This window comes from Bradysia coprophila, unplaced genomic scaffold (genome assembly GCF_014529535.1).
Source record: "Bradysia coprophila strain Holo2 unplaced genomic scaffold, BU_Bcop_v1 contig_350, whole genome shotgun sequence".
Classification (NCBI taxonomy): domain Eukaryota; kingdom Metazoa; phylum Arthropoda; class Insecta; order Diptera; family Sciaridae; genus Bradysia; species Bradysia coprophila.
In genome coordinates, this window is record NW_023503608.1 from 6,769,076 (window position 1) to 6,794,831 (window position 25,756).

The window sequence follows — 25,756 nt, forward strand, 5'->3', positions numbered from 1 at the left end:
TACAGGAAACTCTACGTTTTCATTCATAAAAATTTTTGTATCAACATCTGGTCAAAAGAAGTGAAAGATTTGATATTTATATATAATTTGAAAGCCAAGATCTAGATACCGTGGGCATATCAGCATGACATGACTTCAAACCTACACTATACTATTACTTCGATTTTTGAGCTGTATAACGGCATTTACGAGGCTATGCTTAATATCAGTCCTCAGAGATCGTAGAAAATTTATGTTTAAGACAAATTTAAATTCACAATTTTACCGAAAGATCGGTTGCGGTCTGTTGTGCCAGACAAGTAAAAATTTCGAAATGTCTACTTGTCTCACCTTTAGTAAAAAATTACATTTTAAATTTCATTCCTTATTTGGATTTCCATTGGATTTTTCCGGTCTGTGAACACGTATATATGTATTCAAGGCCGGACTGGCCATATTCATGCGATGCCTGAAGGACTTTCGATTATTTTTATTAACAAATTTTCGTCATTAAACGCGCTGACAATGTATACATTAGGCATGCCTTCGTTAGGGCCGTTCTAGCGCTTCAACCCGAAAGTCGTAAAAGAACTTTTTTTTGAAAACCATCGGGCACAAATATCGATCTATTGATGATAAATACACACCGTCTGTGAAAGGTCAATAGGAAAAACCATGGTTCATATCAATTAAATGTAAAGCTAATAAATTAATCATTTGAATTCAAAAGATACACTCGTGGAATTTTGAAAACCGACTCATTTTCTGTTTACGTGGTTTTTTGTGAATTTTGCATGAAAAAATCAGAAACTCAAGTAAAACACAGAAACAGATAATGGATCGGTTTTCAAAATTCCATGTGTGTACAAACTAACATTTAATAAAATATTTTGATCAGACAAAATCGTCCAACGAAATGATAAAAATACAAACATCATACCAAATTGAAAGTACATTAAATATCTATATACAAAGTCCATCAGTTTAGTCAATGTTATTTGTATCATAAAAAAATCTTCAAACTAAAAATGAAAATGAAATCTATACAACAATTTGTTCAATTCCACTTATTATGATTGTTGAATTATGAAAATTTAAAGCTGGCAAAGTAAGGACAAAAAAATTACAAGTAAAATTTACCAACCAAAAAAAGATTAAAATAAAAAATTAAAATATTTATATAATATATTTAGCTGTGTACGGATGTATATTATGAAAATAAATATAGAAACATCAAAGTGATACAAATTATGTCGAAACATATTAAATTCCATTGATTCAAATTTATAAATTTGTGTTTTAATCGAATAAATTTTTGATCAAATTAATATCATCGATTGTGTATCGCACCAAAAAAACATGCAGCAGACAATATCCACATCCACAATATAATTGTATTAACTCGCTAACCAGTTTTCTGCATTCTATGCCACCTATTTCAAAGCAATTTCCAACTAATATTTTTTGTGAGAACTTTTCTCGTCCAAAAACGGCTATTTATCGAACCAATAACTTTGAAGAAAATATACCGTTCTGCGACAGTTTGAAATAATGGAATAAATACTTGTGGTCACCTCGTCATTTTTACCATTTCTCGCACATCCTTTACAGTTCTGCATAAATAACTAGTACAGTGATAAACAAGCTCAAAAGGCAACTTGGTGCAGAAGTGAAGGTCCATGACAAGCTGTAAAAATGATGATTGCAGATCTTGTACGAGTATTATCCTTACGCGAAATATAGGTGTCCTCAATCGAATTTCAAAAGGAAATCACCCGAGCTAAAGTTGGTGTCTATAAATCGGTTATAGATCCCCATTTTGCCATCACTCCTACTGATTGAAAACCTTATGGAAATGGAATCAATGCAAAACCTCTAGAACAAAGCAATGCATTGCAATGCTAGATATTCGACGATGTTCAAGAGACGCTAGTGCGAAGAGTATGCTGTAAATATCGACAAAAAATGTTTTTCCATACAAGCAAGAATCACGCTATGCTGGATGCTCTATCAATTTTGAGTGTAAAGCAAACGATTTTGCTGCAGACGATGATATTGATGTACAAAATCGAAAATGGATTGGCTTCGGAATATTTCACTGAGCAAGATTGAGTAAAGCAAAGTCGGTAGAGATGTTCAGTTTGGTGTGAAGCTAAGATAATATGTCAGACTTAATGAGTGAGACTATCACTGTGAGAGTAATTGGGTAATGGCTTTGGTGTTTTTTTTTATGTGAAACGCGTATAAGGATAGTGTTGCAGAGTTGAAGAAATTCTTTTTATATTTAGAATTGGTTGTTCTAGATAAGATGTAAATTTTGTCAAAAAGGAGAAGAAAAAGTTGCAATAAATGTGATATTAATATATTCGGATAACAATCTTGTATTGAAATTTGGTGAAATGCCCACCAATGCAAAAGAAGCCATAAGTGTGACATTTTCAAAGTATAAAGCTAAAGTATAAAGGTAAGTGTTCTGTTAAGTGACAGAACGATTTTTTGGAGTTCTACTATTTCAGTAGTTAACGAGAACAGCAACAGTATTAAGTAATAAACTCGGGATGAAGCGTGCCAAAATTATCGTTGGCAAAGTTTTTACTTTTTTTTATAATTTTTCTTTATAAAAGTCGACGTTAGCTGGAGCTCGTTAATAATAAGGCTCTTCAAGTCCAAATTTACATGCGGTATATAAAGAAGAAATACAAACCAAAGTGAAATGATTGATGTCGGGTGTCAGTAGACATTTTATCAACAAAAGCCAATACCATCTATCGTTTAATCTGGTGACACAAATTAATTTTCGCTGAGAAAAACTCTATCGACTACACCCCCTTCGTTATACGAACTCGTCTCTGATTCGGAAAGAAATTCCGTAACTTTTGTGTTTGACTTCGAAAACAAAAAAGGAAAACTTTTGTCAGAAAAACAAACCAAAAACAATCATAATTTTCTAATTTAGGACACTTTTTGATCCGCAAAAGTTATCGAACTGAACAAAGTTTCCATTTACTTTTATCTTTGCGGAAAAGTGATTGATGAATCAATTTCAGTTACAGTTTGTTTTTCATTCGGATACGTTTTTTTTAATAAAATCAAAAATATTACAACGCGACATTTAAACGTTGAATATCGTACAAAAAAAAGGGAAAATTAGTTTTTCAATAAATTTTCAAGCACCACCACCCGATATAAAGCAGCACGTTTGTTGTATTTTTTTTGCTTGGTTTATATACGATGGCGTTGTATGTATACATCATGGTTGTTATCGGTAACACTTTTCATACTCGTTTTATGTGGAGTTCAGAATTTGTTAAAATTATTTCCTTTGAAATGAAAATTTTTATATTTAGTTTTGGGATTTACGGACGATTAATACTAGTAATACAGCAAATAACCAACGGAAAATCGAATAATTGAACATGGAATAATAAAACACGATGATGAGCGTTTCGAGTGCATGCCGGAAGGTATTGCATATTTAGCTCTTGATTCGCAAATTAAACGAAGTAATGACATGCAAATACGTGTCCATGACAATTGAGAAATGCTAAGCTATTTCATGTATCAGTTTATAGCAAAACTGCAGACTAAGAGGGATCGACCGCACATTTCTTTGGGTAATATCGTCAATGAAGCATGAAATCTAATTTACGGAGACCAATGGAGTAGTGGAAGTTAATATATTGGATATTGTCTGTAATTGATTCCAGTTGAGAGCGTTCAAATTATTAACTTTGTTCATGCATCTGTTATCGACAGTAACGACTTGATAATGGAGCAATCGGGATAATACAAACGGATATATTAACGGTGAACATTGGCAAAGAAAATGCAGCATTGTTAAAACTTCTAAGAGGGAGTTTTGAATGTAAAGGAACGGTGGATCTTTCATAATATAAGGAACGTTACCAGAGATCTTTTCATAGTTTTTCACCATTCACTTGCATGTATCATCACAGAAAAAGAATTCTACTTTGCAATTTCATGACCAACAATTTCAGCTGCAGTAGAGTCCCAACCAATTTATTAAGATTTATCAGATAAACTCGGGAGGATTCAAAACAAATCTACGTAATCCTTCGGTCGTACGCATAGAAAGTCTATTGGAGGCTTATCGGTTTAAAGGCATTTCTTATTATCGCCTTCCACCCACTTATTCCATTTTATTACAAAGTTTTTTTTTAGGAACATCGTGCCAGTTGAAACGTTTTCGCATTTAATGAAAAGAAAAAGAGAAAAAAAATCCAAAATAAACTCGAAAGCCAATGAATCGATTCCGAAATAAATTCCAATCACTTCAACAAAGTCTTAAAACAACCACAAAGCTGGTGTGTAAAATAAAAATCTCAGATGAAAAAATCTCATTAAATCTAAATTTCGTAGAATGTATATTGGTACTCTTCGACCGTTCCCTCTGCTTTCGTTTCATTACTTTCGTAGCAATACCAGCGTAACTAAATAGAATTAATAGAGAAGAAGATTACCGTTTTTGTTTTTATCAAACGTTCCATCATATGTCACGACCTATCCCTACATTTTTGCTTTAAGTAAAGAAGGAAAAAAAATACCAATTTCATCCACAACCGAATACGTAATACAGTTTGCTTATTTTCTATTTTGTGTTTTTTTTTCACAATATACAACCGAAGAGTGTAACGCTTGCACATTTTCTACTTATTAAAGAACATGACGGAGACGTGTACACTACATTCGAGTAGAAGAGTAAACAAAAAAGGACTGGGGAAAAAAGTCCTAATTTACCGGTGGACTGGAAAATTGGTCTCAAATAAAAGGTGTTCATGTACGTGGGGTGAATTTTAAGTCCATTGTATTCTGTTTGTTCTTTTTGCACTTAATTGTAGATATGACTGGGGTTCCGATTAGATATATCCGCCTTTGTGTGTAATGTGAATTATATCCATTCGGCAATGGAAATCGCATGATTTACGAAAGGAAGCTTTGATTCAATTGTACTTATGAAAATGTTTTTTTTAGGAAGAAAATTGTTTTTCTTTTCGTTTGGTGCTCACGATTTCGTTGAAATTGAAAAACACGTTATTGCTGTGCTTTGTACGTGGGAGAATTTTGAAGTACGCTTCGTATAGGCTTAACGGATCATAAGATATATACACATGCGGTGCTAAGCCAAAACAACGCCAGCCGCAATCTGTTATCGGGGTTTTGAAAGATTTGACGAGGATTGAGCTACTTTTGAATTGTCAGAAAAATATTGGCTTAAGTTATAGCATATCAGGCAAATAAGACACGCAACGATTTCTTGTTTCTATTCTATGAGGAAAATACAGATAGATCGTGGACCAATCAGATGATAGGTCATGCCTTACGGGAGAGGAATTTACTGTGTTTTGCAATGTCTAAGCCAAAACAACTAGTCCAGTAGCGTAGCCCCAAGGGGATGTTTTGGTTGATGTTTTGGTTGAGTACCATGAAAAAGAAAAGCTCGGTGCCAAGCTGACATCCTATCAGGGGAATAAAAGCGAGAGGAACTCTGTATTGGAACGCATATTTTCAGTTTTCAATCCTTTTCGAACACTATAAACAAATATCTTTCCTGATTTTTCTTAATTTAAATGTCACCATGTAACTACGTCCAAAAAATGCTAATAATAACTAATTAAACTGATTTTTGGCGGCCAAACATGTTTCAAATGTAATTATTGAATCTTTTACTTCGTTTCGTCTAAGTATTTTAAACAAAGTGGCAGAGAATCTTTTACTTCATTAGTTGAAATGGATGACTTGCAGTGTAAGATCTCATTAGTCAGATTTAACTGCTTAGAAATTGTTGTCATCACCGTCGTTCCTCATTTTTATCATTATTTATGACTAAAATGTTACAGGAATTTCGTTCAAATCATCAAAACATTTTATTTATTATAACGGCGGGTGGGAACACAAGTTCTCATATTAGTGAACCGTGTGTACCTGACAACAGTGTCAAATGAAAATTTATTTTCCAAATTGAGAAACATGTCCTTGACTATTCGAATTACTTAGTCCATGCTGCAAAACAGCCTTTTGTGCATTAGAATTGTCTCGTCTCAATTGTGCAATGCCCTCCTGAGCATTACTATTACCCCATCCATTCTGCGAAACACTTTCCTGAACATTAGAATTGTCTCGTCTCAGTTGTGCAATGCCCTCTTGAGCATTACTATTACCCCATCCATTCTGTGAAACACTATCCTGAACATTAGAATTGCCTCGTCTCAGTTGTGCGACAGCTTCCTGGGCATTCACGTTGCCCCATCCACTTTGTGAAACACGCTCTTGAGCGTTTGAGTTCTGTCGTCGAAACTGACCGACGCCATGTTGAGCGTTCGAATTTCCCCAGCCTTTAATGCGTTCGTTTTGATTAAATTACCACCATTCAGTAAGTGAAATTCCAGTTAATCCTTACCTGACTGATCAACATTCGATTGAACATTGGAATTTTGTCTGCGACCCGGAGGCATAAATGCAGACATATCTGGCATGGCTGGCATTTCAAACATTGGCACGGCAGGCATTTCCATAAATGGAACCCGTGGAACTTCGAAAGCTGGCATTCCTGGTAATTGTGGTGTGGGAGCTGCCCAAATTACTTTAATAAGAAAAGAAAAAAAATGTTTTAGGGGGTAATGTGTGGTGGTTTTATTTAATTTTTTTCTAATTGTGTCGTTGTGAAAACGGATGCTTCAAGACTGAAAATATTTCTGTTGAAATAAAAATTTTAAATATCACTGTTGAGAATTTTCAGCACCGTTGCAAAGCTATTAAAACAAGCTACAGAGAAAAGAATTGCACCCGAGTTCTATTGTCAAGGGTAAAGAGGACAACGTTCCGAAACAGATGGCTTAGCTTGGAAATACTCTTCTTTAATTAAATTTTTAATTCGCTTTGCAACCACTCATGTTATGAACAAATTGTAAATTGAATAATTGTAAAATAAATTGTAATAAAAAATGCTAACCAGAAGCAGCAATTGCAACGAAAAATACGTGAACTTTCATCATTTCTTAATTTCAATTTAATTGTGTGGAGGTTAACTAAACACTAAATATTATACTATATACACTTCTCTATAAGTTTATCGGAAATCAAACTACCAATTATCGTACGAAATCATTGTATTTATACCAACAACCATGTTATCAATCAATTTGTTTTCTATTATGAAAAATTAACCGCCGTGAATAAGGTACGATTACCGTATAATTATAAAGTTTCTCATTCAATGGAATGGAATGTTGAAAAAAAACCTATAACATATAGAACTCATTTCATTCTCGCCAGTGAATCTTTGATACAGAATCTATTACATCATTTTTCTTAACATACGTTTATATGGCCACATTAACCGGAGGTCATTGCTCACTTGTGTCGGTGCTGACGATAACACATGATTAATCGTTTCGTAAAGGGTAAACGGATCTCTCTCAAATACGTAAATAGGATAGTAGGGTTATGCTGTCATTACTTCAGTGTTGTCGTATTCAGCACATATTTTGCGTTTTCCGTTAATCGTCAATCCCGATGCCCAATATTTCTAAGCAGTATTAAGGTAAATACTGATGAACTCTGGCTAATGAGCCACAAACTCCGTTAAGATAAATTAAGTAAAAGATTTTGATAGACTATCTTGAAAGAGAAGATTTTAATATAATCCTGCAAAACCTTATCGTCATGAATTGGAACTGAGCCAGTAGTAGGAGAAGTAAACGATATTTCTGGTAAAGAGTCGTACGTCTCACAAGAATTATCTGCTGATAATTTAATTTTTTGCATTACGAAAGGGGAGGGTTGGGGACAAGAAGGCATGCTAAATCGAAATAAAAATTTAATATTCAGATCACAAAATCTAATTTAACAGATACCTCCCTTGTTCACGTGATGAACTACTACCTCTTCGTAGCAATTGAAATGAAAAAAAAATAAATAAAAAAAAAACAAACTTAAAGCGTCAGGTTTATGCAGGGAGGAATACTGTTACTACATGAAAAAACTCTTAGACGAATAGTTCGGAATAAACTTGTGGCAATCATTTACTTACTTACTTACATGAACAACATAGAAATGTATATACACCTGACATACCGCAAAGAATCGTGTGCATAGTAAGTATTAACATGTGTCGCTTGTGTGAATCACTATGATAACTTCCTATGCAGAAATGTTTCTCAGTGCTCAGTTACGTTTAAAGTGTTATTTTATAAACATACCGATCGCAATGAATACAATGTCAGCAGAACAGCTACGAATGCTTTTTCCCTTTGCTTACTATATATAGTGTAAATACGGAATACAGGAATCACTAATTTACAAAAGAAAAAGTTGTTACATTCGCTGGTTTTTTTTTACAAGAAGAGAGAGCACTCAAGCAGAAAAATATAACGGAAATTGCCGTTACAATTTACCTTCACTTGTGTAGGACGAATGAAAAAAAAGAAACTTTCATAAAAATATTTCACGGAAACTTTGACTGAATACCAAGCCCATCCAGAACTTACATACATCCAATACGAAACCTTCATAAATCATTATTTATTATCCACGTCTATAGCAAGAAGAGGGGCATAAATGCTAGACACATATTTTTCTCGTATATAATGCTAGGAAATTTGTTATGCATTAAATTTATGTATCTGTTTCTTTGCCTTCCTAATTAGGGTGGCTGAAAATGTCACTTTGTGTTACTTGGTACTACAGCAGAGCAAGTTAATATCTTAAAATGTCGGGTCGCTCAGAGTTAGAGTTACTTATAGATCTAGTATGTAAATTTATAACTATTTTTCATGTGTCGGGGCCGAAAACGGGGGTTTCGCAGAAAGTTTGTACGGGTTTTCGGCTCCTTACATGAAAAGTTGTATACGGATCTGTTGTGGACGGTTTATTTAAGGCACTTTCGCTTGTCGCTCTCACTTCGTTCGGGCTACAACTCTCCAAATTGCCTAACAGATACGTAAATAACTGATAATTTCGTAAATACTTAAAAGTTACGAGGAAGAGGGGCAATCGTTTCCGAGTTTGCTATAAATGGAAGGAAAATCCTTAAATCCTTTGTTTAAAGTTGTCTGATGAAAAATCTTTTACTTCATTTGTTTTACAATGTATTTTCCTATATAAAAGCTTAGAGTAATTATAACTAGAGAGGAAATTTCGAACAAAATTACGTGAAATATGTGGTCCCAACATCAAATACGAAATGTTTGGTAGTATGTGTTTGCCCTCTTAATTAAGAGGGACAATTTCGGCGCATAAAATTTGAATTAAGTTACCAATCATTTTTTTTTTTTACTTTTTTCTTGTGAAAATTTTGATACAAAAATAAGTGATATAGCTGGACTGTCAGTTTCTGTGATTAAGAACAATGGCGTTTAATTTAAATTACGATCCCCCAATATCGCAAATTCGCTTGGAAATTTGGTATACAAGACAAGTTAACAGATTCTGTCGGAATTTTTTTGTATTATTTTTTAACAAAAGTAATTTTTATTCTGAAGATCCGACCTATTGCTAGTAAAGACAAAACATTGAGACAAAACGCAACCACATCCAACACGTGGATCTGTGATTATTTCTATTGATGTCACTTTCCATGAAGTCACATACTCTGGTGTGTTTGTACACATAACATTGCTGATTGTTTGATTGAAGAATTATTTATTTCCATTTCTTGCAATCGGTTTGATCAGACGGAAAACTATGTCAAAAAAAGCTGGGGAGACAACATGCAAGAATGTGGTTATGTGCACATCAATTACTAAGAAAAACTATGTTTTCTACTTCGCAGTACTTCGGGACATACACCCTTTAATAGAACAGGAATGGACCATCGCAATTTTATTTATTTTTTGTAAGTTTCACTGATGAAATTTAAAAATAAATAACATTCAACGCATAAGACTGTTTCGATGAACAACGTCAATAAATATTTTGACAGAAATCTCAAATGTTAGTGTATTGGTAGAAGCTCTACGCAAATCATTACGTAAATGTATCTTATACACATTGATGCCGGGACCGCTTTTCGTAGTGCGAATTTCCTCTCTAGGTATAATTACTCTAAGTATAAAAGAATACAAGGCGCTTATGTGACTGATTTTTTGTCGTCGATAACAAATGACTCGACGTTTCAGAAACTTAAAGGTCAATATACCTTAAATCTAAGATTGTTAGGTCTTGCTTATGTCTTAGAGCAGCTTTCAAGAATTGATATTTCATTGATAATTCTATAACTATAAATTTTCTAGTGTACAATGGACATCACTGAAATTTCGGCATAAAATTGCTTCAGCTGTTTTTCAGCTGGTCCACGCATATAAATAATCCTGCTCATACATATTTATACGTCCCCTACCACTTGAAACTATTTCACTAACATAAACAAGTGGAAGCACTTCTGTTTGTATAAGTTCACCAGATGAAAAACAGCTGAAGCGAATTGATCCCTAAAATTCACTGACGTCCACTGTATATTAATTCTCCTTATGAAGCAAAACCTCTCATCTTGTTTGCAATGTAGTGCTTGAACTTTCCACACAAACTTACGTAGGCGTAAGACTCAAAAATGTGAAGCACCCTAATTTTAGTAAAGAGAAATGGGATATCAACTGAAAGGTAAAATAATTTTCTAGGTGAAACTCAAATAACAAACAAACGAAAAACTGTACCATGTGTCTATAGATAGAGCTATATGTATCTTAGGCAAACTCATTTAATTTTTTTTTTCATTTTTACTCTTTTTTCTGATGAATAAATTTTATTCATTCGAAAATCGTGTATATCCCCCTCATTTCAAATGATCTAGGAATAAACTCTTTCTTGTTATATTGATGTTCGACATAATTTACATGTCAAACAAGAAACCTTTTAAAAAAGACTTGATTGTATAAATTTTGTGCTGGAATGGTATAACACACATAATAAGAGCGGTGAATTGTTAGTGTATTGCAAAAGCTCTTTGAAGCATAGTAATGATACCAACAAGAGGGATCTCTCGGCATCCTTTTACTTTACCGACACAAGTAGAATTTAATTGAAGTGTCGGATGTGTAAAAAAGTTTGAGTTTCAAACAGTTGTAGTGAATCGGAAAGAGAAAAAACACACAAAAGTAATTTGAGGTCGATTTTACATTTTCGTATGTGTATGATGTAATCGCTCTGAGGGAAAAAGCTTATGGTCGATTTTCCATGTAACTTTTTGCTAGCAGGTAAATTCACTATTTATGAAAGAGTTTTTTTACGTAAGTGGAACCGAATTTTACATCAAATGAGTGGCCAATTATAACATAACAAACGATGACGGTGCTGTTCAAAAAGACACCTCGAAAGGTATATGTCCAAATACTTTCAAATCACTCAACATTCTCATATGAAGAATGTTGAGGGTTGATCCGATTCTTCTTCTTTCTTGTTTTATACCTGAAATGCCTAACAAATTTGAAATAAAATCAAACAAGGCTTGCCTAAATGTGAGCTTTCAAACTTAAACGCTGTGAAAACCGATATATCTCTTTTCTGTAAGATCAAACCCATGATGATCCATCACCGTTTTTTCTCTGCTAGAGGTTATCCTTAAATTATGCTCCATTGAGACGGCGACGGACGACGGGTTATTGTATTGCTTATAGCAATTGAGGTAAAATTACTAATGGTCGGTTAGTATTTACCTCAAAGGTACGCATAATCATATAGTAAGTTACAGTTGTGCCAGAACCGTCAACTTCAGCTCGGAAATAAACAATATGGAATGTTGCACGCACAGCCCTGTTTTAGCATGAAAATAGAAAATATTCGGAGGCTGATGAAATCACAGTAGGCACTGCGTTTCTGTTGTACAGATATGACTTGCTTTCGTTGTATGAGTTAAAACATACAATACAAACAATCCTAAGCGGTAGCTCTTATCACTAAAACCTCCAAATTTGACACTTGTCAATTCAGTGTTCATGCTAGTAGCAGTGCTGTGAATGCTGCAAACACTGTCCCAATTTTTAACGTTAACTATGAATCATAATCCATGATAGATAGATGACGCAGTTTCGCATCAAATGCATTTTTCTTAGTGTCTCTAACAAGTACTGGTTTGAGACTCATGTTGAGTTCATGTTATTTAAAATTACACATTCAGCTTACAGAGAACACAGCAATTAATACTTTGAAGGTATGATTGATAGTTGGTTTCAGAGGACTTCCGATGCACATTTTTGTACTAACACCATATTAAGAAAGTATTAAAGGTTAAATCTCTTGACATGATAACTTCAGATCGATATATCAGGATGTAATTCCGTCGTTTTAAGCTAAAACGCCGTATCACATTCGTGTCTTTTTGTCTTTCGAGAGCTTTAAGCTTCTTTTGCATTCCACTGAAATATTCCTCTTTCCAATGTAATCCAAAAGTAACGCAAAGCTTTCGAAAGCTCTCAAAACGACAAAAACAATGCGATACGGTGTAACGGCTTAACAGGGCAGAATTTAAGTTGACCTGAACTTATAGAATTTACTCTCGAAGACGCTCCTGTAAATTTTGCTTCACCTGAATTTTATCTGTACTGAATACCGAAATGGAATCTTTGAGTGACAAAAACTGTCCACCATCTCGACTTAACTAACTTTCATATAAGAAACGCAATCAGCATCAAACATAGTCAAACAAAAAGATGTTTCAAGTTAATCTGCGAAAACCATCTTCACCATTGAATTTATTCACCTTATCGGATTAACTTTCAACATAAATTTCATTTATATGCGAAAATAGATTCGTCGGTATAACGGAACCATTTCAAGCAAATTTATCGATGATACGATGAACGGTTCCGTAAGTCCATCACTTAAATATTTAAAAATACTTTCGTGCCAATAAATCGTAATATAACTCCAAGATTTCGCAATGTATACGCGAGAATGTTTCCCGTCTCGAGTGGTGGTTATAAGCGGATAAGCCCACACAAAAAATAAACCAACTGATTTGCCGTGTAATTCAGTTAACGTTATTGACCTATTAAGGATGGACTGGTTAATTCACTTTTTTATTTTCATATAAGAAGGGTTTGCTTTGCTTGAGGGGGTGAGTTAATTCAAAATTTCGATACGAAAATGTGAATCAAATTCATCTCACAGAGGAATGCAGTGGATAACGATTTCGGAATATTTATGTTGCTAGCATTTCATGTTTATACGAAACATACTGTAGCGTATCCTAAATATCATTGGTATAAACGCTGGCTGGTGAAAGTTACATGGCGTTGAGTGGAATTTAATATGTCTCAAAATGTACCTTGAGGGTTGCCCGTATGGCACGAGTACAGCATTAATGTATTAAATATGTACCCTTATAGCTCCTCTGTTGACGGTTAATTGTTGTTTTAATGCTGAGTTTGGTTGTTATGTTTTAATTTGAATAAATTTGCGTTGGATGTTTTCAGTATTTAATATTAGAGATATAGATAGAGGTGTGCCGTGTTGTGTACGCATTGAACTTTGGGTTGTTTATATATATACTATAATACTCTGGAGACAGCGATTAGAAAATTTGTTTTTTCTTTGTTTCGGATTGGATCTTACATGGAAATGTGAAAATGGTGTGTCAGTCTTATTAAGCTCAAAGAGGGAAGTCGCTGTAAGAGTATATACTGTTATCAAGTTATAATGTTGAATCGCGGCAATAAAAAAAAATATTTTAAAATTCCCATCGCATTCAGTTCATTCCTACATCCAATTCAAAAACATTTTGCTCCGCAAACTTGTCGCATTGTTGAGACGTAATGAAAGAAAATGAAGAAAGCCATCGAATTTGTAACATTTTCATTCATTACCTTGTATAAATGTACATACATAAGTAACGATGATTGTATAATATAACGAATGGAAAATGTTTCCCATTTCGACATTCATGGTAAAACCTACGAGACAACGTTTTAGGTTTGAGTCGTTTTTGTTGATGGAAAGAAATAACAATAGGAAAATGAAACTCATGTGGATGAAGTGAATGTGTATGGTTGCCAGGATGGCACAATTTTTTTGTTGGTAAATTTCTGCCGGAGAACATCTTCTCACTTACAGTTATTTACCGGGAACTTTAGTTCACTGGGCTGAAGCTGAAAGTCGTCAGGAGCGCAGACACAAGAAGTGTTGAAATCAGATGCGAAATTTACGGAATCACTTTTCACAAGCACGAAGATCCATTAACTCTATTACTTTTTCTGTGTAAGGTATTTAATACAAATTCTATTACTTCATTAGTACATTCACCATACATTCACATATTTTGCTATAAAGGCAAAATTAGCCTGAAGCAATAGCTTACTTTCGTAGTCATCGTCGAAAGCAGACGACTATCCATTTACTGTTGGCAACCCTCCCATATGTACAATATATTTACAAGGAAATACCAACTTGTTTGCTACTTTCTTTTTTGAATAGAGTTTGCTCGACCTAGTACGAATGCCTATATGGAAATTGTAACATACATTCCAATGTTAAACGAAATGTAACATGAGTCTATTTGTAACAAAAAAAAGACAAAGAACTCAGGTGGAATTTGTTATACCTTTTGTTTAGTTGCAGAGACCCGTAAAAGACATTTCTGTATCACCATTAAAAAATCCGAATGATTGTTTGATTGTATTCTCTGAAATGTTGGTGAGTCACTTATATCAATTAGCATACCTCAGCCACGACTGATAGAATACAATAGAATATAAAACTGAATAAGCAGAGCTGGAAAAGCCTGCACAAAAACCGTTTTTTTATCATCATGCAATCCATACCATACTGCCTGGAGTGTAAAATAAAGTTTGTGTCAATACAAGGCAACTCTCTAGCAATATCACACCGACTTTAGAATCAATGTGATATTGCTAGAGAGCTGCCTTGGTCAATATTAATCCTTAACTGGCTTAACATCTGTCCAAAGAAAATTGGGTTCGGAAACCGGTCACTTTCAATCTGACCAATCCCAAAGAACCTGGATAAACTAACAGTGTTTTTAATTGATTTGCAGGAGACAATAAAATAAACAGACAGATGAACAAACAAACTTTTAACAAAAGAAATGTTTGTTTCATCTATTTCTATTGAGTGTGCAAATATGAAAACCTAACTCTCGTGCAACAATAATGGGATCGCAAAAAGAAAATATTACAAAATAATATGTGCAACAATAGAATCTAATTTGCTCCATTTTCTGTGTTTGCTAGTGCTTACATATAATATTGTTGATATATCTCATCCTTAGTAAAGTATATCGTTGAATTCAGTCCAGTGACGGCCATTTATTATTCCAGCTTTGCTGCGGAAGACTAAAATCACATACAAATTGTGCCTTATGCGAGTAGGCCTGTTGGAAACCAAGGCGGTGACATTTGGCGAGGATCAGGTACACAGGTGACAGTGTGATACAAGCAAAAAAATCACTTCTCTAAATGGTTATATACAGTTTATGTACAAGTTAGGAATAGGTTTCTTCCATCGTACGGTAAAAATGAATTTTGACAGACCGAATACAACCAACCGTCCAAGGTTCTGAAAGAACAGGTTAAGACACTTTCGAGTTGATCACGAAGGCGGTGTGATCAAAATTTTCCTGTAGCGAAAATTTTATATGACGATTTCAACTTAACAAAAAAAAATATGTTTTCAAGTTGACTTTTCTTACATGTCTGAATTGTCAAGATTTGTGTTTCGCCTTCGTAAGTGTCTTAAACTGTTCTTTCAGAACCTGTGATGTCATCCACAGAAGCAAACATAACAGCAACTTAAACAAATTTGTTCGTGAACACTTCAAAGTGAGGTTGTGTTGGCTTCTCTATGGATCACGATTGACATTTTCAACGGCCTTGGAAGAAACCTATAAAATTTTATGTGTAGAAGTAGGATCCTCATTTTTAGATATGTCATTTTACTTTCAGTGTTTATATACTTTCATTTTACACACTAGTGCGTAAGTATGCATATGAAATCCATTTACTCAATATACTACCATGATCGCGCACTGTCCTTACGTAAATGTGTGTTTCATAATTGACTCAATAGACATGCGAAGGGGTTAAAAGCGGTCATGGCATCACAAAGCTTATAATTAGTCAACACTAAAAAATTAAAGATTTTCCCCGGAAATGCCAACACATTCAAATAAACGCATTTGAGCCGAAAAAAATGCATTTTCAAATTAACGATCGAAATTTGTTAAGAATTTCATGTGACTTTTAATCAGTTTTACTTCCGTTGGCAACACTTTACGTTTTTCTATAGTATTGACGTTTGGTAGACGATAATCGTCTATGAAATCGTCAATTTAGAATATAAAATCTTCTTGATTTTAGATTTTTTTCCCAAACCAATTTAGACAAATCATAGGCATCTCTTGATTTTCAATTATTAACCACTTTATGCAAGAAAATCGAAGAAAATATTGATTGTGAAAGGATAAATGTGCTCAACCGTGGTACGCCACTGCGAGAATCGTTACACATATGATATGATGGATAGTAACCAATTTCACCAATTTTCGCAGAGAAAAATACACAGAATCAAAGACATTCCAATGCCATACGCTCTAGAAATATGTAGTAGATATATTGTTGTTGTGGCAGTAACGGGAAATTCTCGTAAAGCTGAAAGTGAAAATGAAAGGTTTTCCTTTTTCCCATTGTTTGTTTTGTATTCTGCTCGTTGAGGATTGTGTGTGTGTACATAATAATATGTTTTGCTGACTCTCTGTTATTGATGCGATAATATTGTATTTACGTCGATAGGCTAATGACTACAGCAAATAACGAAATGCTGGAATGCTGCTTTAATTTTAACGATGAGGTAGACGTAATAAAGGAAAAATCGAGAAAAATAATAAATAGAGACGGAAATTGAACCTCCATTGGATAATAAAAAAAGGAGAAAAATGTTTTTACTCGTGCGTTTCGCAACAATAAATATGGTGTGTGTAGGTAATTGATGAAATCCGTTATCGCATACCAGAGCATATAAATTATGAAAATTGATTGATGGTGATTGAGAGGGTGCTAAAGTGGCAACATATTATAGAGTTTGCTAACATCCCACACAGTACACTTTTTTCCAGAATTTTCCATATTTTTTTTTTTGTTTTTTGTAATAAGCGAATATGTTAGTTCACATCACTCACACCACACCGTGTTCCACAAAAAATCCATATTTTCTACAAATATCCAATCCCGACTTTATATGCATAAACATGTGTTTTCCGACTCTCAACCTATATTATGTTCGTTTTTCTATATTTTATGATGTGCTTTTTCGACTGCTTTCATCCTCCGTTTTATGTATAAAATCTCATACAGTTATTTTTTGCCTTCTTGTTTCTCGTGCATACGATGGGATAATGGGGAACGAACGGCTTCAATTTATTTACCGAAAATTGCGTTTAAATTTTGTAAAAAATAAAATTAAATTAAAAAAACCTCTCGATCAATCATCGACATACAAGAAAAATTTCTTGTAACGAGAATCGTGTGTCGCCTTTATGTGAAAAACGAAAAATTTAATCAATCGTTCTCAGACGGTAAGCATATCATCGCTATAATTATCGGGTCTGTTACTTCTTATGATCTATGTATATTCTACAATAATGCAAAATCTTTTACATCTTTTACAACAAAAATTTTGCTATATAATGCGACATCAGCCAGAATTCATCGTTTTTTGTAGTTATTTGAGGCACACACTGACAAAAAAGTTTCGAGAAACTCAGCTATTGCAGGTAACTTTGTCTCCAGGTAATCTACAATAGCTGCCACAGCTGTAGTGCCCCACACAAAAAATACAGCTGCGGCAGATAATGTAGATTACCTGGAGACAAAATTACCTGCAACAGCTGAGTTTTTCGAAACTTTTTTGTCAGTGCAGACTTTGTAATTTGTTGTACTAGTAGAGTGGCCTGACACATTACTTGACCTGACCTGACCTGACACATTCAAGCCTGATGCCTTTGCACACGACCAGAAGGGTGTGAACTCTTGAACTTTGGTAACACAGAGTGATGCTGACAGAACCTACTTTTGTCCCTCCGAGTTATAAATGAACGTGAGTCCAAGAATAACAGCGCTGGCCCGCGACTTGATATGTACAACTTATAAACTAACAACAACCACCGTTGTTCGCAGTGTGGCCGGACTAGCTACTGAATTTGTTTCAATAAAGTAATCATTTTTATTGAAATTACCTGATACCAGAGATGGGCCCGTAATATTACCCGGTAATATTACGTAAAATTACGTAATATTACCCAAAATCAGTCAACATCTTGTAAATTTTAATCATTTTCAACAGAAATTACTCGTTTTTAGCAAATTCAAGTGTATTTTATCGTATAATTTTGTTCTATTGAAACGGTAAATTGGCCTATAGCCCTTCTATTTAATTGTGAACTGCTTAACTGTCAGCCTAGTTAAACAACTTGTTCAAAAACAGTCGAGTAGTATACACATTTGAATGTGTTTCAACCGAAATTGATAATTAATAGAGCGTGGATTTTTACGATTTCTCTCAGAGTTTTCACTGAATGACGCTGTCGGCAAGTCGGTCTTCTGTCACTTCATAAGAACAATTTTTCCACGCTCTAGATCGAAAATTTAAATTTGTTAGCAAATTTCAAATTTCGTATTTTAAAAGACTGAGTTGCCAGCACTGCCATCGTTGAATATTGTGGTAGCGACATAAACAATTGTCACAATCTATGCGCAAATATCTAGCGTCATATTGAACATAAGTGCTTTCAAATTTTCGATTCGACTCGTGTACCGAGCAACAAGCTTCAGTTACTGTGTAAAATCGCTCAAGCAAGTTGCTCAAAAACACACGAGTGAGTTTCTGAGTACTACAAAATTCTTTCATAAGCAATCAATTATGTAGCAGTATCGAATGTAGTCTGGTTTACCGTCTGACACATGCGAAAGTTGAGTTTCACATAAAATTCACGAAAAATGAACAGAAAATAGTCCACAGTGTAAAGGATCATTTTCGCAAAGGGCATATTGCTTTGTAAGATTCAACTTTTGCATGAGTCTGGTAGTAAAATGTCTAATTCTTACAATTTTGTATTGGTAAATTACGTAATATTACCAAAACATCGGTAATATTGGTAATTTAATATTTCGGTAATATTACCCAATGTTACGTAATATTACCGTAATATTACGTAATATTACCGACAAGAAATAAATTACCGGTAATTTCCCATCTCTGCCTGATACATCCTTCGCTTACCTTACATTTGCTAAGTAGTTGCACAGATTAAGTCACACTCACGCCTAATCTGATCTCGTATGTCCATATCGTCCTTCCTGCACGCATTCAGTCACGAGGAGTATCGTCATAGTCAGCATTGCACATCGAAAGTGATCATGCATCAGAAAAATCCTTCCTTGGGTCTGACAAATTGTTTTCAATATTGCATCTTCAGCCTAAGTGGCAGTGGGGAGATGAACCAACTGCTCGAGCTCATGTGCTCAGAATTTTTCACGTATCGTATGAACCAAATTTTCAGGTTCGTCCTCATTATCATCTCCAACACTTAACAATCATCTTACAAATTCCTACATTCCTATATTCTCCGAAGCGCGTTTCCGTTAAAAAACTATTCGAATCGTTTTCGAAAAATGATTATAAAGCGAAGGAACAGAAATTATATTTCTTTTTTAAATATTAATTCTTACGGGCATTACCTTTACCAATATCAAAAAAAAATAGTTTTTGAAAATTGTTTATAGTGGCTCAAAATTTTTCTCTCCTAATTGACCATAGTTGTGAAACTCAGCAACACCTAAGTCACACTCATGACAATTTTTCGCAACCAAACTGCTTAATTTGGTTTTGCTGCTAAGTCTCAGCTTTTTAACAACTCCCCATTTCCTACATCTCTGGTCAACAGTGCCGTTCTATCGATTGTCTAGGTGAGATAAGTCCATCTACGACGAAATTTTGAGCATGACTTCAGAAAACAGTGGGGATGATTCGTTTGATTTGCGATTTGTAAACATAGTTATAAAAATAAAAGAAAAAAAGCAAAATAATACCGATTTTGCAAGGGTTCTCCCGAGCCGGAAAGGTCATTTAAAACAAAGTTCTTCTACGAAATGATCACCTCGAAATTCCCTATCACTATAAACGGCCAGAAACAAAAATGGTGTGTCAGATTTAAAAAAAATTTCACTTTAGTAATTATCTATCAAAAACAATTAGTTTTCGCCATGACTGCCAAAATTTAGTTTCATTATCTCAGCACATTCAGCGGGCAACTAAAAAAAATTCACTAATTACCCTAAGGTAGGAACCCTAACGCTTGGTAAATATCGCTAAACGCAGAGGGTTGTACTAGATTCGTGTAGCTTAATCTAGAAAAATTGTGTGTCGTGTGAAGCTTTCATTCGTGCTTCTCGTGATTAGTCAACGCGTATAATCAATTTTGGTTACCATGGCGGATCGTATAAGAAGTTAAATTTTAAGCTTGTTCGGAAATTCCGACTGTAAACAGAATAACAAATTCTTATCAATGTTTTTACTTCTACCACCGATTACCGATAACACTGGTACAGCTCTCACAAAAATGTATTTAGCTTATTTTAGTAGCGAAAGGTTACTGCTTGAACCACTTCCTTTTAAGCAAAGTTAAGTTGTAGCTGTGATCGTAAAGTGAAGTTCATTTCTCAGCCTTGTGAGATTTTCAGAGCTTTTAGTTAATGCTAGTTAACGCGAAACTTTCACACAAATTCCACAAAAGTAAATCATTGAAAATTCGGATTCCTCTTGTTAATTTTACCATTTCTTTAGTGATATTACTCGCAATCATTGTACCCCTTGCCAACTCTGTCATTGCAAACTGTCCAACGACAACACCTGTAGCACCCGGTCCACCAAAATGTGCAGATTATCCTGATGGCTATTTTATTAACGACTTCTCAGACTGTCAAGCTTACTATTTTTGCCCGCATCCTACCAGTCCGCCGTATCCAGGAAAGTGTTCGGCGCCATATAACTTCGATCAGACAAACCAAATGTGCAATCATCCAGATAATTATACGTGCCCATCTGATGAATGTGTTGCCATGGCTGGTAAACTTTTTAAGTGCAAATAATGTAAGAAAACTGATTTCTATTGTTGGAATGGGTTTCAGATTACACGAATGTAGCTGTTACTAACCACAATCATTATCGCAGTCATCATGGTGCACCTGACGTCAGCGCTCAAAGCTCAGATGTATAATTATGAAACTTTAGTCAAGCTTATGTTCACACATATCAAATACTCGTTCTCTCTATACATCCCAATTCACAGATAAATCGATATGCTCAAAAATGGGCTGACTACTTATCAAAGACCGATCAGTTTTATCACTCTGGTGGTCCATATGGCGAAAATCTCTATAAAATCTGGGGTGGATCTGTGGACCCAAGTGTTATAATGGCAACTGCTATCGACAGTTTCTACAGCGAGATAGCTCATTATGACTTCAACAATCCTGGCTTTTCCATGCAAACTGGTCATTTTACACAGGTTGTGTGGAGATCGTCGGTAGAGATTGGCGTTGGTATCGCCACTTATCCCGACCCAAAATATCAGCATAGAACGGTTGTTTGCATAAATTACAAGCCTCCCGGCAATGTTCAAGGACAATTTCGAGAGAATGTATTACCACCGAATGTTTCAATAGGTTCTATACTGAACAGGTTAAACTCTACTGGATTCCATGATAAAGATAAACCTAAAAAGACAATGATTTTGTGAAATTGAAGAACGGGCGTGAAGAAATTAAATGAGATTTTATGCTCAACTTCGTGGATTTCGTTCTGACTCCTTTTTCTAACTAAGAACACCTTTGTTGGTTGCTTCATTACTCTATCTTCAAACGCTGGAAATTACGAAAAAATTGTTCCGGTTGTTTAAATGTAGTTTTGCATAATATACGCGAGATATGAAGAAACTTGTCATTGTGTGCGACTATCATGCGTATATTACAGAAAATCACAAATAAACAACTTAACTGGAGCTTGGTTATTTACAGCGTTTAAAGATAGAGCAAAAAGCAACCAATAAAGATGCTCTAAGATTTAGAATCGCAAACTCTAAGCTTTATGACACTCAACTTACCCCACAAATGGATTTAATTGTTTCTGAACTACGCAAATCAGCAACAAAATTAGTGCCGTAATATTTGCACATAAGATTTAGAAGTATTATTTACATTCTTTTAGAAAAGTTACTTCAGTTAAGATCACAGTTAACTATCCTTTCACAATCGGTATATACGTTTACGTGTTACGGCATGTTTCATTTTCATTTATATTACCTAATCACATAAAGCATTGTACTTACGAGGTTCCAAGTTGTTATTTGACAAGTAGGGAATACAGCCCTCCCCTTCGGGTCGGGTTGTAACACCCCACTTATCAAATACACAACTCGGAACCTCGGAAGTAATATACTATTACATGCCACCATCGAGCCAATTACTTCTTTTGATGCAGGGATTCCAACAGATTCATACAAAATCTTTTACTTCATGGGTTTCAACATAATTTTTCTATATTAGACCGCATCAGATAAAGCTCAGCCCTTATTTTTGTTGTCGTTGTAGATGTCAGATGAGAATATGCTATCCAGGACAAGAAATATTGATGAAAGAGTTTTGAAATAGAGGTCGCTCTACTCGCAAATTTTTTGCCATTCGAAAGGGTTTACAAAACTAGTGTGGGATTATCAGTTACAGGCTTCCTCGGTTGCTTCGTAAGGGAGATATCAGTCATTCAACATGGTGCAATTTTGACTTTCAGCTGCTATTGCTCTATGAAGAAAATATAGAGAGCAATAATTTTTACACTGCAAGTCTTTGAATTTGTCCATCTATCAATTCCAATGTAAGTCTTAAGTCCTTAGTGTTTCACAAGTGGCTGACGCTGGTGCCTGTTATCAGAAACATCTCAGGGGATTTTTCTAAGACTTGTTTACTTGAATAGCACTTCCCTCCCCCAACTCACTTACGAAAAAAACCCGGGATGGAAACGTACACGTTTATTTGAAATTCCTTCAGCCTAACCGTGACTAAAAATGTTTTTTAAGATATCTTACTGTGGATTTACATAGCAACGTAAAAGTGACAGATGCAACATCTGTCACTTTTACGTTGCTATGTAAATCCACAGTAATTTGATTGGTTTTTTATCTTTGCCCAGTTCGTTATTTGAGCATTCTTATTGATGCGATCGCTTGAACTATTAGAGCCGTTAGGTAACGCTGTAAAACGAATTTTTTTTGTTTATAGTAGATTACAGCAGAGCCTATCTAAATGAGTAATACATGTGTGCGATGTTTGCGGCGTGTGAGCCGAAGGCGAAATGGAAATGTAGCGATGATTTTGTTTATGTTTGCACTTCACACAAAACACGATATAAATTAGAATTTACACAGGCACAACTATTTTTTGGTGCACTTGCCACCGATACTATTAAAAAAACACTAAAATCACCACTGAATTTACAATTTTAAACAACAAAATCAAAAAATTTTCACTGAAACTGAGAATGACAACAACGAAGAAGTCAAATAAATATAAATGGTAAGAAGTGGAAAGGTTCCGAAATGCTATTTTTATGCAAAATTGTTTCGAATTTTTCATCTTAGACAATGTAAATACAACGCACAGGATGCCTACACATTAAAGAACAGTACAGAAGAGCCTATGTGAATGAGTAATACATGTGTGCGAAATTAGGCGGCTCGCCTTTGGCTCTCCCGCCGCAAACATCGCACACATGTATTACTCATTTACATAGGCTCTGCTGTAATCTACTAAAAATACTCACTTGGTGTGTGTATTTTATTGAAATGGAGCCATTGTTTGTTGAATCAGTTGATTTTTATAAGACAGAAAATTTTTGGTTAACTTTTTATGAATCTACAATAAATTCGTAGCTGCTTCTACAATTAACTGTTCTAGATCTGTTCGCAGGAATTTAAGTTAGGTGGCAGGCTTAACTGTTCACACGTGATTCAACCAACAGTTACTAGGTTTATTTACATAGTTACAGAAATTGCAGTAGAAAGAGAATATCAAACTCAAATAAATTTTTTCGTATAAAAATTCTTGTATTTAACGATACACTATAGGTACACCGGCACAAACAAATTGAAAATCAAATCACTTTGACTCAATTTTTTAACCGAAAATCCAGAACCTTGCCATCACTGAACCTATGATAGATGATAGCACCATTTGCACAGACAACTGCAACAACCATTCCCAGCGCACTGTTATCATCACATAACTTTGTGCGAATCTGATGCAATCGCAGCAGGTTAATGTTTTCGTTGACGGTCATGGGGATGATGAAGTCGATTTTGTTGTCGTTTAACTTTTGCTTAAAATAAATGGATTGAATATCCGCATCGTAGAAATAGTCGACCAAGATTTGACCTACAAGACATATTGAATGGGATGAGAAACGAACAGCTGTGTCACCGCTACTCGACAGTGACGACGAAAATAAGAGATTATACCAGGCTTATGTGGTATTTTATAATTTTACTTCACTAGGGAGGGAATGTGCCTTTTTCCTCACTAGGGAAAAGTCTTTCCCTCGCTCGTAAAAGAAAACGCCGTTCTAAACACGTGAAAAATTTTTATATCTCGGATCACGATGAGTTAAAGTACCTCGGGCTTGTTAAAACCCTTGGATTCGTTTACTCATAGATAGGAAATATCAAATTCCTTCACTGGTATAGTAATGTACTATTATGTTTCACTCACATTCCAAAAGATCCAAATAGACTGTGTATGCGGTAGCACTTTTGTTGTCGTTTGGTTCGCCAAGGCTTTGAAACGTTTTTAACTAGTGGGGAAAAATTCAGTTGGTGATTATTTCTGTATTAAAGAATATTGAAGCGTTTTAACGCCTACCAGCTGTAATTTGTTCATTTTTTAAATATTACGAATGGTTACAATCTCTGTTAGCCGGCAAAATAACTACTGATTTAACAACAATCCAAATTCAAATAGTAAACATCAGCTGATTGTGACAGTGACATTACAAGAACGACTTTGACATAAATAGACATGAAAAGCGAAGCGGTAGAATTTGAAAATGATGTGCCCGTTGTGCCCGTTGCCGACTGGGACGAATATGAAACGAAATATATGTAATAAATTTGGTAACTGCTACAGGTGTAATTGCTGCCCTTAAAAGGTTAAAGGAGTTAACGATGTAAAATATTAAACTACGGCATCAGACGATTCTATGTAATTTAAGTTATTTTGCATCCAAAGCGATGGCAAAATAAATAAGAAGTTCTAATCTGACGTATCTGAGTATTATTATCGAGTCTATTACTTCTATCGATCAAAGTATTTTTAACCAGTTGACTTCAAATCTTGTACTTCAATTTTTTTAACAGAAATTTTACTATATAAAGAACAACATTACCCAGACCAGACCTTGTCATTATTTTTGTCGTCGTTATCGATAACAGATGAACAGCCTTATGTGACAGGTCCAGGTCATGAATCTACTTTTCGATAACGAGCGATTTGTAGAAACTGGGAAAAGGGAAAGACAATACCAAAAGGGCCACGAATGAAATCCAGAACACCGACAATTGTTTTGTTTTGATAATTAAATATATTTCTTGTTTTGTAATTGTAATATTAACTTTTCCATTCACTGTAATATAATTTTAAATACTTAAAATATTCCAATGTAATTCCTAAGAGCTTAAAGGCACCTAAACTTATTAATTTTTCTTTTTTAT

General features: G+C 34.6%; 2 protein-coding genes and 1 long non-coding RNA gene across 3 annotated transcripts; 1 reads left to right on the forward strand and 2 right to left on the reverse strand.

Moving 5' to 3' along the window:
- Positions 1–5,840: 5,840 nt before the first annotated feature.
- On the reverse strand, positions 5,841–7,112 carry LOC119080598. Its single transcript, XM_037188992.1, has 3 exons — positions 6,950–7,112; positions 6,398–6,580; positions 5,841–6,332 (listed from the first exon to the last, which is right to left on the reverse strand). Exons 1-3 carry the CDS (start codon positions 6,990–6,992, stop codon positions 5,947–5,949), a joined length of 612 nt encoding a protein of 203 aa, XP_037044887.1. The 5' UTR covers positions 6,993–7,112; the 3' UTR covers positions 5,841–5,946.
- Positions 7,113–9,908: 2,796 nt separating this feature from the next.
- On the forward strand, positions 9,909–21,458 carry LOC119080604. Its single transcript, XR_005088357.1, has 3 exons — positions 9,909–10,045; positions 20,322–20,325; positions 21,449–21,458. It is a non-coding gene; the product is annotated as an uncharacterized LOC119080604 (long non-coding RNA).
- A 2,625-nt stretch (positions 21,459–24,083) lies between these two features.
- LOC119080603 lies at positions 24,084–25,016 on the reverse strand. The gene is made up of 3 exons (XM_037189004.1): positions 24,909–25,016; positions 24,759–24,840; positions 24,084–24,425 (listed from the first exon to the last, which is right to left on the reverse strand). The coding sequence occupies exons 1-3, from the start codon at positions 24,924–24,926 to the stop codon at positions 24,160–24,162; spliced, it is 366 nt and encodes a 121-aa protein (XP_037044899.1). The 5' UTR covers positions 24,927–25,016; the 3' UTR covers positions 24,084–24,159.
- Between the last annotated feature and the right edge of the window lie 740 nt (positions 25,017–25,756).